Source organism: Papio anubis, chromosome 4, assembly GCF_008728515.1.
Source record: "Papio anubis isolate 15944 chromosome 4, Panubis1.0, whole genome shotgun sequence".
In the NCBI taxonomy this organism is placed as follows: domain Eukaryota; kingdom Metazoa; phylum Chordata; class Mammalia; order Primates; family Cercopithecidae; genus Papio; species Papio anubis.
The window spans coordinates 37,415,252-37,434,773 of NC_044979.1; the positions used below are offsets into that span (position 1 = coordinate 37,415,252).

The 19,522-nt window shown below is 37.4% G+C and overlaps 1 protein-coding gene across 7 annotated transcripts in view; it reads right to left on the bottom strand.

Annotated features, from left to right (window-relative positions):
- Nucleotides 1-19,522, bottom strand: part of CPED1 (cadherin like and PC-esterase domain containing 1) — a 308,960-nt gene that overhangs the window by 33,324 nt on the left and 256,114 nt on the right. For 6 of the 7 annotated variants that reach the window (XM_009203765.4, XM_003896508.5, XM_009203763.4 and 3 more), the window contains 2 exons: nt 703-923; nt 342-443 (listed from right to left, as the gene is read on the bottom strand). The exons of the other annotated variant lie outside the window; for it this stretch is intronic. In XM_009203765.4, coding sequence (XP_009202029.2) covers nt 342-443; nt 703-923 — 323 coding nt within the window. The remainder of the gene's footprint in view (nt 1-341; nt 444-702; nt 924-19,522) is intronic. 7 annotated transcript variants of the gene reach the window in all.

Genomic DNA, 19,522 nt, shown 5'->3' on the forward strand with positions numbered 1-19,522 from the left:
TAAACAAATACCATAGAATTCTTTCAGAATGTGATAATTGGCAATATAAGACTAAATGCTCATTTTATATATTTGATGTATATTACGGTTTTTTTTTTTAAAGATGGAGTTTTAGGTGTCAGACACATTTTGATCTTTACTAAATGTAAATCTGGATAATGAACAACTATGTTGTGACTGGATACAAGACTATTTTATTTTAGTATTTTAAACTAGACTTTAAATACTTAATGCTAAATTATAAGTTGTTCTTTAAATAAAATCTGGATAAAACTCAGTCACATCCATAGTAACTTTTTTGACTTAGAATACTAATGACAATTATTGTTACAGACATTTACCTCTTCAAAACTTTGTGAATAATTTGCAGGTGATTGGAATTAAGCCACTGAACTCCACCAACAACCAATACAGTCTGGACAGTATTCTCTAGGGGGCGTGATCTGAAATCCAGAAAGAAAAACAATACATGTTGCCCTAAAACAGAAGGTAAACATTGTAAAGGCACTGCCTCACATTTCACTGTATCAGGCATCTTGATCATAAGACTCCTTGTAATTTCCAACTTGTTTTCCGCCCCCTTACTTGGTATCTAACCTTTTGAGCACATTTGATGTACAGTGAGCAGTTGAGCAGTGATGACTGCTCGTAGAACATCAGTACTTTGTGGGCTTTGTGTCTTTCATTATAGTTTCATTGTACCTTTGCAACAGGTGTTCAAGTGCATTTTCAAATGTTGGTCTCAGTGAAGGGCTTATCCAGAACTGGGGATAGTAGGAATAACTGATCAAAGTCTTCCCACCATTGACGTTGTGATAGAATTTAGTACCATGTACTTTCTGCCATTCCTGCAACGTTTCATTCAGCCTTTCGATAAGATAGTACATGATCCCTCTGTTGGTTGAATCTCCAATGAACAGAATCTATAAGTTAAAGAGAAAGCATTTGTTTAAAAGCTTATGTTTACATGGTAGAGGAGATAGTTTAAAATAATTAAATTTTGAATATTCACAACACTACCTAATTGTTTGAAGGACAGTCCTTCAAACTGTTAGAAATAACATTCATTATATTCTCTCCAAACCTGTTCCTTTTCGTCTCTTCCATATTCTTAGTAATGCCATCATCTACTGACCCACTAACTCATATTTACCACTTGTTTCAGGTTATCTTCAATTTTTATATCTCCCTTATGCTCTTTACTTTCTCATTTAATCAGCTTAACAAGTTCTATTGATTCAAATAGGCATGAAGCATTTTAGTGCTCTAGGAATACTTAGAGATTTTCCAATCTTTTTATTTTATAGATGTGCAAACTGAGAATTCACAGAGATAGCTCAATAGAGGTCATGTCTACTTGGTTCTGCCACAGAACCAGAATCTAATTTTCTGAACAGCAGTGCATGTCCCAGGGTGCCTATCCCAGTGCCATTTTCTCTCCAATGAAGCCTCTTACCCACATCCCCTCCTGCTCATTCCCAGCAGCATTGTTCAGGCTTTCACTGCCTCCAACCTGCACTAGTGTAATACTCTCCTACTGGGTCTTCCTTCCTGTACGATGGCTGTCTTTTAATTCATTCTACACACAATATTGCTGCGATAAATTTCCAAATGTCTAGTTCTGGTCATCTCATTTGTGTGCTCAAAAACTTTATTGGTTCCTTGTTTCTTACATAATCCTATAGGTTCCTCTCACATATACTGAGTTTTTATTGCATATCAGTCTTTGCTAGGTGGAGATTTCACACAGGTTACTCACTTTTAATCTTCACAATTGTGAGGTTTTGATTCAGTATCTCCTTCTCACAGATGAGAAATTTGAGGCTCAGGAAGATGGAGGACATAAATCTACTAAATGGAGAACCCAGGATTCAAACCCAGGTCCTTTAAGTGCAAGGTGAAGGGCCCCATCCTCTTCATGCTTCCCTTTATGTAAACATGTTAGACTTCTACTTTTCTGCTAAACATGATTTGCATTCAACATCTGCTTTTTCTTATGTTAGTCTGTCTGCCTTGAAAGTTCTTCCCTCTGCAACCCCACTTGTCGCCCTCCAGACCCTGCGTGAATGCTGTCTCATCCAGTGCCCCTAGCCACAATTACTTTTGCTGCTCTCTTTGATTTTATTACATTTTGACTGCCCTTACAGATTTTACAGAAGCCTCATGAAATTATGGCTTTTTGTGTCTGCATCTTTTTTCTCATAGCCTATCAAGAAATATTTGAGGTTAAAGTCAATTTCTAATTCTAATTTTCCCCTATAGTACTATGCATGCACTTTAAAAATAAGTAGTGACTTGAAAGTCAAAGGGACTTTTGTCATAGACAATCCCTTTTAATGTCTTCAGATAAGATTTAATTCATTCTTCAGCTTTTTTCTTTCTTTTGAGATTTCTCTTTCCATTAGTCATGCACATGTTTTCTTCTGACTTTAACGGCAGGCATTGCCATCATTTCTCAGGTATTTCTGTATTTGTCCACCTGCAGAAAATTTAGTGAGAATCTGAAAAGGTTTAAAGTCTTTCCACGGTAAGTGTATCCAAGTAGCTGCGTGAAGAAATCTAGACAGCTTCTCTGATTTGCCTTGAGCTCAAGTAGTGCAATCCTAAGCATCATTAGGCTACCCCGAATAATAAGATTTCAAGGGCTCAGTCATAGATCCTCTCAGCCAGGTTGCATTTGGAGCAATAACATTCCAGTGTAATAAAATAGTTTGTGAAATAACTTGAATTTCTTCTTTCTACATTCAACCTTTCACTATTTATGTTTGATTTTCTTGCCTACATTTCTGATTTTTAAAGAGGAACATTGTATAATTAGGAATGCTCTTAATTTTAGATATCAGCAGTTATGCAACTCCATTAGTATTGGTTTGCTAGGGCTGCCATAAGAAAGTACCAGAGGCTGTGTGGCTTCAACAACGGAAATTATTTTTCTCATATTTCTGGAGGCTAGAAGTCCCAAGATCAAGTAGCTAGTAGGGTTAGTTCCTTCCAAGGCCCTCTCTGGCTTGTAGGTGGCTGTCTTTTCTTTGTGTCTTTCCTCTGTCTATGTCCTAATTTCTTCTTAAAGATCCCAGTCATATTGGATTAAGTAGGCCCCACACATAGGACCTCATTTTACCTTAATCAGCTCTTCAAGGGCCCTATCTCTAAATACAGATATATTATGAGGTACTGGGGGTTAGAATGTCAATGTATGAATTTAGTGGAGGGGATACAATTCAGCCCGTTGAGGATACAATTCAAAGACCTTTGAGATGTTGTTTTAAACTAAATCGCCAGTATGGGTTTTTCTTGCAGTTTTTTTTCATTTCAGTATCAAGGTGCAGTCCCTCCTAGGGTATCCCCATGCAGCCAGCAAGCTCCCTACATATCTGTATTGTGGGCTATGCTGAGCAATACAAAGGTTGAGAAAAATCAAAGGAGGTATACATTACTTAGAAAAACAACAACAAAATTCCTAGATTTCCAGTATTTTCTGTGAGTTTATATGTGAAAAGGCAGCCCACCAAAGCATGTCAGCAGCACAACAGTCCTATTTCAGAGTTCTTAGGTACTATTATTTATTAAATAGATGATTTTAGACAAATTATGTGACCTCTCCAAGGGTTCATTTCATTATGCGTACAGTGGAGAGAAACAGAGCTCCATGTAGGAGGACTTAAATGTGATTTTAAATACTTCTTATATTCTTGGCACAAAATGTATGTATGCACAAAATGTAAGCACAAAATGAATGTATGCCACCTTGTTAGGCACTTAAAATTTGTTAGCTCCTCTAGAGAAAATGGCAGCAAAAATAGGAAATGTCTAAGTCACAGCTATTTCTCTCCTGCCCTACCAAACCTCCTCCTGATCTCCAGCAGGACTTGAAGGGTGGCTGGAAAGTTCTGTATGGAGGACTAGAAGAGAGATCGCCATCCTAAGCAAACCAATGCTCTCAGAATGGGTCCCAGGTGACCCCATTGCTGATTAGTGACTAGCAAGAGCTACCTGCATGGGAGAAGGAAGTATCACCACTGTCATTTGCACGACAAGCTCTTCTAAGTCGCAAATATCTCAATAACAAATTTGAACTTAGCAGACATAGCTCTGGGATTTCTAGAGGATTATGTTATTCTAGTGCCTTTCCATTCATGAAAGATGGAAATAATAAAGTATAACTACAATGAAAATTCAGTTGTAATTTTAATATTGATTGTTCTGTTGGAAAAGCAATTTTTGTAAGAGATTGATATTTCTAACTACAAGATGTCTAACTTCAAAATGTCAGCTTTTTAATGTGCATATCACACAATTTGAAAATGCTGTCAGGAACTGGCAGAGACACAACAACAACAAAAAAATAATTTTAGACCAATATCACTGATGAACATCAATGCAAAAATCCTCAATAAAATACTGGGAAACCAAATCCAGCAGCACATCAAAAAGCTTATCCACCATGATCAAGTGGGCTTCATTCCTGGGATGCAAGGCTGGTTCGGCATACACAAATCAATAAAAGTAATCCATCATATAAACAGAACCAAACACAAAAACCACATGATTATCTCAATAGATGCAGAAAAGGCTTTTGACAAAATTCAACAGCACTTCATGCTAAAAACTCTCAATAAACTAGGTATTGATGGAATGTATCTCAAAATAATAAGAGCTATTTATGACAAACCCACAGCCAATATCATACTGAATGGGCAAAAACAGGAAGCATTCCCTTTGAAAACTGGCACAAGACAGGGATGCCCTCTCTCACCACTCCTATTCAACATAGTGTTGGAAGTTCTGGCCAGGGCAATCAGGCAAGAGAAAGAAATAAAGGATATTCAATTAGGAAAAGAGGAAGTCAAATTGTCCCTGTTTGCAGATGACATGATTGTATATTTAGAAAACCCCATTGTCTCAGCCCAAAATCTCCTTAAGCTGATAAGGAAGTTCAGCAAAGTCTTGGGATACAAAATCAATGTGCAAAACTCACAAGCATTCCTATACACCAATAACAGACAGAGAGCCAAATCATGACTGAACTCACATTCACAATTGCTTCAAAGAGAATAAAATACCTAGGAATCCAACTTACAAGGGATGTGAAGGACCTCTTCAAAGAGAACTACAAACCACTGCTCAGTGAAATAAAAGAGGACACAGACAAATGGAAGAACATTCCATGCTCATGGATAGGAAGAATCAATATCATGAAAATGGCCATACTACCCAAGGTAATTTATAGATTCAATGACATCCCCATCAAGCTACCAATAACTTTCTTCACAGAATTGGAAAAAACTACTTTAAAGTTCACATGGAACCAAAAAAGAGCCCACATTGCCAAGACAATCCTAAGCAAAAAGAACAAAGCTGGAGGCATCATGCTACCTGACTTCAAACTATACTACAAGAGTACAGTAACCAAAACAGCATGGTACTGTACCAAAACAGAGATATAGACCAATGGAACAGAATAGTGCCCTCAGAAATAATCACACATCTACAACCACCTGATCTTTGACAAACCTGACAAAAACAAGAAATGGGGAAAGGATTCCCTATTTAATAAATGGTGCTGGGAAAACTGGCTAGCCATCTGTAGAAATCTGAAACTGGATCCCTTCCTTATACCTTATACAAAAATCAGTTCAAGATGGATTAAAGACTTAAATGTTAGGCCTCAAACCATAAAAACCCCAGAAGAAAACCTAGGCAGTACCATTCAGGCCATAGGCATGGGCAAGGACTTCATGACTAAAACACCAAAAGCAATGGCAACAAGAGCCAAAACTGACAAATGGGATCTAATTAAGCCAAAGAGGTTCTGCACAGCAAAAGAAACTACCATCAGAGTGAACAGGCAACCTACAGAATGGGAGAAAATTTTTACAATCTACCCATCTGACAAAGGGCTAATATCTAGAATCTACAAAGAACTTAAACAAATTTACAAGAAAAAATCAAACAACCCCATTAAAAAGTGGGCAAAGGATATGAACAGACACTTCTCAAAAGAAGACATTTATTCAGCCAACACAGGAAAAAATGCTCATCATCACTGGCCATCAGAGAAATGCAAATCAAAACCACAATGAGATACCATCTCATACCAGTTAGAATGGCGATTATTAAAAAGTCAGGATACAACAGGTGCTGGTGAGGATGTGGAGAAATAGGAATGCTTTTACACTGTTGGTGGGACTGTAAACTAGTTCAACCATTGTGGAAGACAGTGTGGCGATTCCTCAAGGATCTAGAACTAGAAATACCATTTGACCCAGCCATCCCATTACTGGGTATATACCCAAAGGATTATAAATCATGCTGCTATAAAGACACATGCACACGTGTGTTTATTGTGGCACTATTCACAATAGCAAAGACTTGGAACCAACCCAAATGTCTATCAATAATAGTCTGGATTAAGAAAATGTGGCACATATACACCATGGAATACTATGCAGCCATAAAAAAGATGACTTCATTGACTTCATGTCCTTTATAGGGACATGGATGAAGCTGGAAACCATCATTCTGGGCAAACTATTGCAAGGAGAGAAAACCAAACAAGGCATGTTCTCACTCATAGGTGGGAATTGAACAATGAGAACACATGGACACGGGGTGGGGAACATCACATACTGGGGCCTGCCGGGGGTGGGAAGAGCGGGGAGGGATAGCATTAGGAGATATACCTAATGTAAATAACGAGTTAACGGGTGCAGCACACTAACCTGGCACATGTATACATATGTAACAAACCTGCACGTTGTGCACATGTACCCTAGAACTTAAAGTAAAACAATAAAAAAATAAATGATAATAATAAAAAGAAAATACTGTCAGGAATTAAAGAGTGAATTGTTTCAGTTATATGATTCCTATTCAATCTCTATATCTTTTAGGCCATTCAGTTTGGTAGATTTTTTAAAAGAAAATTTGCAGATTATTTGTTTTGAGGAACAACTTCTGTTTTAAAAGGCCTAGATTATCGTAACAAATATTTATGAGTAGACATACAATTTATAAATAATTCTTTCTCTCCCCTGTGAAACTTATTGCCTTACATTAGCATGCATGGGTATTGTTTCTTTTTTGGATAAGCAAAGAGAAAAAATATGATGTGGTTTTAAACGCAAAGGTATGTTTAGAAGAGTTTTGCATCTGCTCTACTCCCATGACTCTGCACGCAGTGTGAGCTACCACAAAGTATACAGGAGTCGATATTTTCCCATTCTTTTTCATAGCATCATGAACCATAGGAACTAAAAGGAGGTAATATTCTTAGGCTCTACAAAAACTTGAGCTTGTTTTTAAATTGTTATATTAGTCAGTCTTGCATCACTATAAAAGAATGCCTGAGACTGGGTAATTGATGAAGAAGAAAAAAGATTTATTTGGCTCACAGTTCTGCAGGCTATACAAGCACGGCACCAGCATCTGCTCGATTTCTGGTGAGGTCTCAGGAAGCTTCTACTCATGGCAGAAGGTGAAGAGGGAGGAGGCATATCACAGGGCAAGAGAAGGAGCAGGAGAGATGCTGGGCTCTTTTAAACAACTAGCTTTCATGTGAACTAGCAAGCAAGACCTCTCTAATTGCTGTGAGTAATTACTGTGGGGAAGGCACCAAAGTATTCATGAAAGATCCATCCCCATGACCTAAATAACTTCCAACAGGTCCCACTTCCAACACTGGGGATCACATTTCAACATGAGACTTGGAGGAAACAAACGTCCAAACTATATGAATAGGCTTATTATAAAATCGTTTAATTATCTTTGTTTTTATTTCCAGTTTCTGAGTTGCATAATCCCTGTATTAGATGAGATAAGCTAAGTGCTGTAACAGATAGCCCAAAAAAACTTGTAATAGCTCAAACCCAATTAAAGTTTATTTCTCTCTCAGAAAAATAGTCCAGGTGATTCAAGGCAGGTTTATGTTCAGGGGTGGGGCAGGGAGGTCATTTAGGGTCCCAGGATGACTAGACTGTGTCTTCAATTATGGCTTCTAGGAACTCTCTGGACGTTGACACCCAACCGAAGGAAGGAAAAAAGAAGCTGTCAGGTTTTCTATGGGCCAGCCCTGGAAGCTGGCCACATCATTGCTGATCACATTCCACTGGTTAGAACTCAGTCTCATGGCCAAATACCTAATGTCAGGAGACACTGAGAAATATAGTCAAGTTGTATGTCATGGAGAAGAGAAACTGACTTTGATGAATGCTTAGCTATTCTCTACCACATTCTCTTACATGCTAATTCTTCCTGGGGAAAAGCTAAACCCTCTGTTCAGATTTTTCCACCTATGAACTAGCAGAAGTGGGAAGTATGTGACAGGCGAAATTTTAATTTATGTGATGCCTGAAAGGTCTTTTATTTTGAGAAGTTGGTTTCCTGAGACGAATACTATCAAGAAACATCACTTCTTAACCAATACCATTTATTGGTAACAATACAAGCAAGACTCTGGGAACTTTTAATTTAAATGAACAATGAAAAGATTTTTATCTCATTTTGTTTCTTCTTGAAGGGAACTAACAATGGTAATACTTAGACTTTTAAATATTTTAATCCATAACCTCTTTTCTCCAGCATTACCCAAAGTAACCAGGACATAGTTAAAGAAACAAGTTAGAAATAAAAGGCAATTTGGTGGCTATCTAGGTTGAATCAATACAAAGGTAGTTAGCTTCTCAGAGTCTTCTGATCTGTTGTGGCAGGAAGAGAATTGGATACATGTAGTATCAATAGATAAGAAAAGAAAAAGAAAAAACTTAAAATCATTTTCCTTTTTCCTTTCTTTCCTCCTGCATCACATCAGTTTTATCATCAATATTTACAGAAGTGGTAGCATTTCTCTGGATCTAATAAAGTGCATGTAGATTTCAACACAAGACTGAGCCTAGTTAACAGGAACCCACTAGAATCTTCCCAAAGGGGAAGTTATGTAGGAGTGCAGTAAGAGCTAATTGAACATGAATCCAGGTAATGCCTGTTTACCGGAGAGCTTTCACATTGCCACAGATAAGGGAAATAAAAGTGAGGCGAGGAGGAGTCTTATTTGTTACATCTAGTCCAGAGCCAAGCATAACCCATATATTTAGAAAGCTCTACAGTGATTCTGATGAGCCCTAAGGTCGAAAACCACTGATCTCCTAAGAAACACGCATTTCTAAATGATGAAAGGGGTGGTTCAGTTGTAATACAAAGCTGAGGCTGGTCAGACGGCTAATGACATTTAGGTCATGATGAAAATCTAGCTCAACAAAGCATCCCTCTGTGAAATGTGATGTGGTTACAATAAATGTTTTCCAATTGTGCATTTTAATTAAGTTGGATGTAGATGAGCAGGCAAATTGATGTTTGCAGTCAAAAACAAATAAAAGACTGACACGCAAATCACTCTCAGACATAAAGTCTGGTGAAAAAAAAAAAAAAAAGACAGAAGCGAGCAACTATATAACATCACCTAGGCATAGCTCTTCTAGCTGCTTGGAACAAAATTATTTGTCTACATTGCCATTATCTCTGGACTGTTGTAGTATTTATTGAATGCTGAAGGAGGGCATCATGTGTAAGTCATCATTTCCTGGTAAGAGTGAGTTGCACTCTTTCCTTGTATCTGACTGATTTACTGAAACTCACAGGCAACAATGAATTACATAACCATAATGGAATTCACATATTAGTCAGAGCATATTATTATAAATTAGCCACACTTTGAAAATTTAAACACCTTTAAGTCCAAGACACTACTTAACGTGAAAACATTACTTAAAAATTTAAGTTACATTCCCTGTTTTAACAGCTGAGTTTAAGTACTTTTTGTAAATATTGCCTTTTTATATTTCCCTTTCTTAATTGCACTCCCCTCTCAGATATTTTATTACTGGTTTAAATTCTGAACTGTTTTCCACTGACAAACAAAATAAAGGCTTGTTTAATTCAGTTAGGTCAGGCTTCTAAGTTTTTACAGTTGTAAATTTGATTTTCATATTTCTAAACTATTTCCTACATATTTCACCCTGTGTTTACAAAATTATGTTCTCATAATTTCTGTGTTCCATTCAGCATTTATAAAGAGGTGGATATCTATTTAAAGAAATGTGTGAAAGTATCATTGAATATATAGTTTCCTTTTTTTCAATTGATTCTACTTTAATTCAACACAATTGTATATCACAAAACCTATGTACATATACAAAAACCTACAAGTGAAATAAATCTGTAAATGAAATTGTTTGGATACATTTAAAGTTCAAAAGTGTCCCATATTCACCTAATGTTCAGAGGGGAAAACTTGTTCCAACTTTCCACCCAAGATCAGCCCCCTGTTCATGTTGGTGCAATGAAGACAAATGACTGAGGTATGTAAAGTATGATCCTGCTCACAGGCCATTAAGTGTGGTTAGATTCCTGGTCAAAATTACTAGAAGCTTGAACATCTTTTCAGATCTCCACTGATTTGTGTATTGTTCCTTCCGTATAGGCAGGTGGGCTTCTATTTGCAAGTACAGTCTTGGCATTCATCAATGTAAAACAGTAGGAAAAAGATATAAAATAATGACATAAGGAAATTCAACTGAGAGAAATTACTACTTGGAGATTCTAAAGAAAGCAGAACACTATTCGAAGGCCTAACTTTCTAATAATTCTCAATGCCCTGGCTAAATTCCATTGCCTTTTAATTCAATTCTTCAGAGAGAGACAATTCACTTTAATATGTTCCCAAAGAGAAAATTACAGGACGGTTTTGTTTATTTTTATTATTCTCATGGAAAGTAAGAAATAGATGTACCGGGAAAACCCTTTGCTCACCTACTCCTATTCATAAGTGAAGCTTTCTTAAAATAAGTGCTAGTCATAGTTGTATTTGTGAATGTTTACACAATTATCTCTGTGCTGTGTGGAATATGAGTGTATGCAACTGACTGTTTATGGCTAACTCCTGTGATTCTGAATTAAAAAATAGCTTTCTCAGGCTCTCTCCTCTGCATTTCCACTGCCTCTGCCTTGGTTCTAATTTATACAACCTTTTCAAATATAGACTTTTAGATTAAGAAAACAATGCTCACACATTGTAAAAATGAAAATCATACAGAAATATTTAAAAATATCTCTTCATGCCTAACCAACTATGCTTTACCACCCAAGCTGGCTTCATGAGCATGTGACCTGGATGGTCTTCCAGGGCCACATGCTTTGAAGGGTCCTATGCTTGGTTCATTGCTCTTCTATTGTCTTTTTTCCCCCAAACTTCAACTTTTATTGCAGATATGGGGGTATGTGTGCAGGTTTGCTGCATGAGTATATTGTATGATGCTGAGGTTTGGGATACGGATCCTTGTCATGCAGATAGTGAGCACAGTACCCAATAGGTAATTTTTCCACCTATGGCCCCTCCCCTTCATCCCCAGCAGTCTGTAGCATCTATTGTTCCCATGTTTTATGTCCACGTGTGCTTAATGTTTAGCTCTCACTTACAAGTGAGAAAATGTAGTATTTTATTTTCTGTTCCTGTGTTAATTTGCTTAGAATTATGGCCTCCAGCTACATTCACGTTTCTGCAAAGGATGTGATTTTGTTCTTTTTATGGCTGTAGTATTCCATGGTATGTATATATGTACCACATTTCTTTATCCAGTTCACCACTGAAGGGCACCTAGGTTGATTCCATGTCTTTGCTCATGTGGTGATGAACATACGAGTGCATGCGTCTTTTTGGCAGAACAATTTATTTCCTTTGGGAAGGAAATAAATAAATAAATATACCCAGTAATGGGATTGCTGGGTCAAATGATAGCTCAGTTTTAAGTTCTTTGAGAATTCTCCAAACTGCTTTCCACAGTGGCTGAACTAATTTACATTCCCACCAATAGTGTATAAGTGTTCTTTTTGCTCTGCAGCCTCTCCAGCATCTGTTGTTTTTTGACTTTTCAGTAATAGCCATTCTCATTGGTATGAAATGGTATCTTATTGCTGTTTTCTTAAAGGATTTTTATAGCTTGAGGTCTTACATTTAAATCTTTAATATATCTTGAAATATTTTTTGTATATGGTGAAAAATAAGGGTCCAGTTTCATTGTTCTGCATATGTGTAGCCAGTTATCCCAGCACCGTTTATTGAATAAAGAGCCTTTCATCATTGCTTGCTTTTACTGGCCTTGTTGAAGATTAAATGGTTGTAGATGTGCAGCTTTATCTCTGAGTTTTCTATTCTTTTCCATTTGTCTATGTGTCTGGTTTTCAGTCAGTACCATGTTGTTTTGGTTACTGCAGCGTTACAGTATAGCTTGAAGTTGGGTAGTTATATCTTTGGCATAAGCTTTGTTTTTTTGCTTAGGATTGCTTTAACTATTAGAGCTCTTTTTTGGTCCCATATGAATGTTAGAATAGTTTTTCCCAATTCTATGAAAAGTGACATTGGCAGATTGATAGGAGGAGCATTGAATCTGTAATTTCTTTGGGCAGTATGGCGATTTTAACAATATTAATTATTCCAATCCATGAACATGTAAGGTTTTTCCATTTATTTATGTCATCTCTGATTTTTTCAGCAGTATTTTGAAGTCATCCTCATAGAGATCTTTCACCAGCTTGCTTATCTGTATTCCCAGGTATTTCATTTTCATTGTGGCTATTGTAAATGGGATTGCGTTCTTTTTTGACTCAGCCTGGACATTATTGGTGTATAAAAATGCTACTGAGTTCTGTACATTGATCTTGTATCCTAAAACTTCATTAAAATTGTTTATTAGTTCTAAGAGCCTTTTGGCAGTCTCTAGGGTTTTCTAGGTGTAGAATCATATCGTTAACAAAGAGAGATAGTTTGACATTTTTTCCTATTTTGATGCCATTTATTTCTTTCTCATTCCTGATTGCTCTGGCTAGAACTTCCAGTACTATGTTGAATAGGAGTCGTAAGAGTAGGTATACTTGTTTTGTTCCAGTCCTCAAGGGGAATAATGCCAGTTTTTGCCCATTCCATATGATGTTAGCTGTGGGTTTGTCATAGATGGCTCTTATTATTTTGAAGTGTCTTCTTTCAATTGATGCCTAGTCTGTTGAGAGTTTTTTATCATGAAGGAATGTTGAATTTTATAAGAAGCTTTTTCTATATGTATTGAGATGATTATGTGACTTTTTGCTTTCATTCTGTTTATGTGGTGAATCACATTTACTGATTTGCATACATTGAACCAGCCTTGCATCCCAGGAATAATGTCTACTTGGTTGTAGTATATTAATTTTTTGATGTGCTGCTGAATTCGGTTTGCTAGTATTTGGTTGAGAATCTTTGCATCTATGTTCATCAGGCAAACTGGCCTAAAGTTTTCTATTTTCATGTGTCTCTGCCAGATTTTGGTATCAGGCTGATGCTAACTTCATGTAATGAGTTAAGAAGGAATCCCTCCTCTTTGATTTTCTGGGATAGTTTCAGTAGCATTAGTACTAATTCTTTTTTGTACATCTGGTAGAATTTGACTGTGAATCCATCTGGTTCATGTCTTGTTTTGGTTGGTAGGTTTTTTTTTTACTACTGATTCAATTTCAGAGCTCAATATTGGTCTATTCAAAATTTTGATCTCTTCCTTTTCAATTTTAGGAGTTTGTGTGTTTTCAGGAATTTATCCATTTCCTCTAGATTTTCTAATTTCTGCGCATAGAGTTATTCATAGTATTATTCTCTGAGGATCTTTTGTATTTCTGTGGAATCAGTTCTAATATCATCTTTGTCATTTATGATTGTACTTATTTGGATCTCTGTTTTCTTGTTGTTAATGTAGTTAGCAGTCTATCAATCTTACTTATCTCTTTGAAGAATCCACTTCTGTTTTCATTGATCTTTTGTAAGGATTTTTACATCTCTATTTTGTTCAGTTCTTCTCTAACATTAGTTGTTTATTTTTTCTGCTAGGTTTTGGGTTAGTTTGCTCTCTGTTTTCTAATTCCTTTAGGTGTAAAGTTATAGTTTTAATTTGAGATCGCTCTTACTTTTTGATGAAGGTGGTTAGTGCTATAAACATTCCTCTTAACACAACTTTAGTTGTGTTCCAGATATTTTGGTAATTCAGTTCCTATTTTCATTAATTTCAAACAAATTTTAAATTTATGCCTTAATTTCATTCTTCTTCCAAAAGTTATTCAGGAGCAAGTTGTTTAATATCCATGTATTTGGGTAGGTTTAAGATATTTTCTTGATATTGATTTCTGTTTTTATTGTACTGTGGTGTGGGAATGTGCTTTGCATGATTTAATTTTTTTTGGAATCTATTGAGATTTGCTTTATGTTCAAGCATGTGGTCAATCTTAGGATATGTTCCATGTGTAGATGAGAAGAATATATATTCTGTGGTTGTTGGGTGGAGTGTTCTGTAGATGCTTATTAGGTCCAATTGGTCAAGTGTTGATTTTAAGTCCAGAGTCTCTTTGTTAGTTTCCTGCCTTGGAGATCTGTCTAATGCTGTCAGTGGGGTGTTAAAGTCTCCCACTATTATTGTGTCTAAATCTGTTCATAGGCCAACAAGAACGTGTTTTATGAATCTGGGTGCTCCAATATTTGGTATGTAAATATTTAGGATAGTTAAATCTCCTTGTTGGATTTACTCTTTATTATTATATAATGCCTTTCTTTGTCCTTCTTAATTTTTATTGGTTTAAAGTCTATTGTATCTGATATAAAATAGCAACTCCTGCTCTTTTTTGTTTGTATGGTATACCTTTCTTCATCCCTTTACTTTGAGCCTGTGTGTATTCTTACATCAAGATGGGTCTCTTGAAGACAGAAAATGGTTGGGTCTTATCTTTGTACCCAAGTGCTACTTGGTGCTACTCTGTGCATTTTAAATATGTCATTTAGCCCATTTACATTTAGGGTTAGTATTGATATGTGAGATTTTGATCCTCTCATCATTTTATTAGCTGGTTGTTATATAGACTATATTGTGTAGTTGCTTTATAATGCCAGTGAGCTATGTTCTTAAGTGTGTTTTTGTGGTAGCAGGTGCCGATCTTTTAATTCCATGTTCAGTACTCCCTTAAGGACCTCTTATAATGCTCGTGGTCTATTTGAAACAAATTCCCTCAGTGTATGCTTATCTGAGAATGATTTTATTTCTCCTTCCCTTATAAAGTTTATTTTAGTGGGATATAAAATTCTTGGTTGGAATTTCTTTTCTTTAAGGATGCTGAAAATAGGCCCCTAATCTCTCCTGGCTTGTAAGGTTTCTGCTGAAAGGTCTGCTGCCAACCTAATGGGGTTCCCTCTGTATGGGACTTGACTCTTCACTCTAGCTGCCTTTAAAATTTTTTCTTTTGTATTGACCTTAGTGAATCTGATGAGAATGTTCTTTGGGGACAGTCGTCTCATAGAGTATCTAGCTGGAGTTCTCCATATTTTTTGAATACACATGTTAACCTCTTTCATGAGATTAGGGAAATTTTCATGAACTATATCATCAAATGTATTTTCCAAGTTGTTTATTATCTCTCCCCTCTCAGGAAGGCCAATGAGTTGCAGATTTGTTCTCTTTATATAATCTCATATTTCTTGGAGTTTTTGTTTAATTTTTTAAAATACTTTTTTCTTTATTTTTGTTTGAGTTGATTCAAAGAACCAGTCTTTGAGTTTGGAAAGTCTTTCCTCAGCCTGGTCTATTCTGCTATTAATACTTCTGATTGTATTATGAAATTCTTACGGTGAATTTCTTCAAGTCTAGAAGTTAAATTTGAATCTTTCTGAAAATGGCTATTTCATCTTTGAACTCTTGGATTATTTTACTGGATTTCTTGAATTGAGTTTCAACTTTCTATTGAATCTTGATGAGTTTCTTTGACATCCATATTCTGAATTCTATGTCTATCATTTCAGTCATTTTATACTGATTAAGAAACATTGCTGGGGAGCTAGTGCACTCATTTTGAGGTAAGAGGACACTCTGGTTTCTAAATTGCCAGAATTCTTGGGCTGATTCTTTCCTATTTGGGAGTGTTAGTGTTCCTTTAAATATGTTGTGAGTTGAGTATAGTCACTTGGCTTTATTTCTGGATGTTTTGAAAGGGTAAAGGCTCTGTACAGCATCTTTATTTGTGGCTTAATGCTTTTTTTGTTTGTTTGTTTGTTTGTTTCACAGGGTGCTATATTAGCAAACTCTTTTTGGTGTGGCAGTTTGGGCTATGATCCAGTAGATGGCATGTAAGAGTAATGTGTGTTAGGCCCTTACTCAGTCACAGGGCTCCTCTGTATTTACTCAAGTTTCCAGCCATGCTTTGCAGTACAGTGCAGAGAGAGGTGACTTTTCTCTCATTAGTTCTACTCCTACACCTTTGGGAGCCCCCTTTACTCACTGGTACTGTGTCTGCATTTCTTTTGTTAGGTGATCCAAGCTGTGGGGCTCCCTGAACAGAGGCTCCAGCAAGGAGATAGGCCACATTCTTTCCAGGCTGGTCCTGTGGAGGGAGGCATGCCTTGCTCCTGTTCCAGCCCATGAAACCACACATCTCATCCCTCTTAGTGCTCTGAGAGTGTGGGTTTGTTTTCCACTTGAGTGCTGGCCACAGATCTTGGCTCAGCACTCTTGAGCTGCACACTGCAGCCTGGGACACCAGGATCAGCTAGTGGCTTTATCCTTTGAACCCTTGGAATTAGGTTCCACGTGCGCTAGGGGATCTAAAGTGCTCCCAGGCCATCAGGAACATAATCAGGTGGAGCAAAGCATCCAGCTGTGCAGTGGAGGCTGCTGTGCACATGTTCCTGTGAGAAGCCAGGCAGGGTGTGGAGGAGGGCCTGCAGAACAGATGTGCCCCAGTCCCATGGGGAAGTTGACCCCATTTTCTTCTGGCCAAGCAATAGGCTGGGGCTAAAATTTCTTGGATGGAGATAGGGAACCTTGCGGGGATGGGTGCCTATAGCCAGGTTCCGCCAGAGATGTGTCGTGCACTAAGGCTCCTGTTTCTGCACTGGTTCAGGTACCATTTATGTCTACTCTCTGGACAGATTCCCCTGTCAGCTCAAATGTCCATAGGGTACGTTGGGTCCCCTGTAGCCAGGAATCCAGAGGTCCACAGCAAGTGTGGGTAGTCCCACAGTTCCTTCACTCACCCATTCCCCAGGACCCATTCAGGCCTGGGAACTAGCCCCAGTGTTTGGGTACCCTGGACAGGGTTACCAGCCTCCTCCCTCCTCAGCCTTAGCATCTGTGTTGCCATCTGCTCTTTGCATTTTCTCTCCAAAGATATGTCCAAATGTTGGTTTACTTGAAACTTTGATCTCTCTCAGGCATTTCTTGGCTATGTCACTGGCCCTCGTGTTCACCTTTTGTTCTACTGTTGTCTTGAAACTCTTAATAAATTTTGAACACAGGATCCTGTATTTTTATTTTGCATCCTACCCCTCTCCTATTCCTCTCCACCTATGAAATTACTCTTAACTGTTTGTGACTTCAAGAAATTCTCTATGTATGTAAACATGTTTATAGATATGCATTGGTTTTTACATCAATGGGATTATTCTGGATATAGTCTATAATTGCTTTGCCTCCTCAATTATGCATGTTGGAATTTTCCCATTACACAGCCTCTGCCTTCCTAGCATCTATTTCTTATTACCCATAGAGAGCCTCCATACTGCTGTGGCATGGCCCTTCTAGTGCTGATTATGCCACTTCTCTGTTAAAAATGGATAATGTTTCCCTTTTGCATATACAATAAATTAGTGCCTTGATAAATACATCAGGCTATTTAGACCTATTGGCAGTGTGCTGGCAAATTTGAGTTTCTGAGCATGCAAGTTCTGAAGAACACCTACAAACTAGGAGAGTCACAAAGATAAGCCCCTTTGCTGTGCAGTGAGCTAACTGGTCTTCTGAAGTCTCATCTAAGCATGGACTTCTATTTTCAAACTTTGCAAACCCTCTCTCGTTAACAGGTATGAAAAACGATCTTTTTTTTTTTTTTTTTTTTAACCACTCCTTTGTAGAGTTACTAATAATCAGCCTAGAAATTAGTAAAGGTAATGTTGTGGGCTGAAAGTTTATGTTTCCTCCAAATTCATATGTTGAAATACTAATCTCCAATGTGATGCTATTAGGAGGCAGGGGTCTCTAGGAGGTCATCATGTTTAGATAAGGTCATAATGATAGAGGCTTCATGAAGGGATTTGTTTCCTTATAAGAAGATTCAGAGACTAAAACTCTTTCTCTCTCTTTGTTGTGTGATGACAAAGCAAGAAGGCAGTCAACAGAAGCCAGGAAGAGGGCTATCCCTAGAACCTGACCATGCTGGCACCCTGATCTAGGACTCTGTAGCCTCCAGAACTGTAAGAAATAAGTGTCTGTTGTTTAAGTCACCCAGTCTATTGTATGTTATTATAGCAGCTCGAGCTAAGACAAACAGGGAAGAGGGCCTTTAGCTTTTTACAAAGTTGATTAATCTACCACAGAGGGTTATTTTACAGATGAAGAAAATGAGCCTGAGAAACAAGACGTGTCATGCCCAAAACCGCAGAATTTAGTGATGAACTTAAATGAACATCTATTGCTTTTCAGGTTAATAGACTGTGACAGTTTCTTGGAATTTTTCTGAACACTCTAAATTCTGAGGTCAGAATGGTATTCTGAGCTTAGAGAAGTCTGGCTGTATGGCAACAGCTACTGTCATTGCTCCCAGTGCAACATTTATAGGATATGGAGGCTGGATTATCCAAGTTGATGGTTTAAAATGCCTGTGGAGGGCTGGGCGCGGTGGCTCACACCTGTAATCCCAGCACTTTGGGAGGCCGAGGTGGGTGGATCACTTGAGGTCAGGAGTTCGAAACCAGCCTGGCCAACATAGTGAAACCCCATCTCTACTAAAAACACAAAAAATTAGCCAGGCGTGGTGGCGGGCGCCTGTAATCCCAGCTACTCAGGAGGCTGAGGCAGGAGACTCGCTTGAACCTGGGAGGTGGAGGTTGCATTGATCCGAGATCACGCCATTGCACTCCAGCTTGGGTGACAGTGTGAGACTCCATCTTAAAAAAATAAATAAATAATGCTCGTAGAGTAGCCACTCCCATACATGTATGATTATCAGTGAATTACTCAATCTCTCTGAGCTTTAATTATCTTAATTAGAAAGAAGATATGATAATGTCTACCTTAGCTGTGATTAGGAATAAATACATTTTTAATTTATTCATTTACTCAACAAATATTAAGTTACTATCCTGTGTCAAAAATGAAGCTCAACAATGAGATTATGGCAGTGGACCCTGCTCTCATGAAGCTTACAATCTGGAGGGATTTAAAGTGTAAGAAATCAGTTTCTTGCACAAAATCAATGCTCAATTAATAACACTGCAAAATGTTTCTAAATGATTTTCTTGCCTTATTTTTTTTAAAAAAAGGAACTAACACTACCGATTGATCTTTAGAGATATTCTCAGTCATGAAAATTGGAACATCTATATTGAAATCACCATGAAGAAGATGTCCATCTTCCCGTCCTGCCCTTCATCTCCTGTTATTCTTCTTTAACTATTTGCTAGTAAATTGGC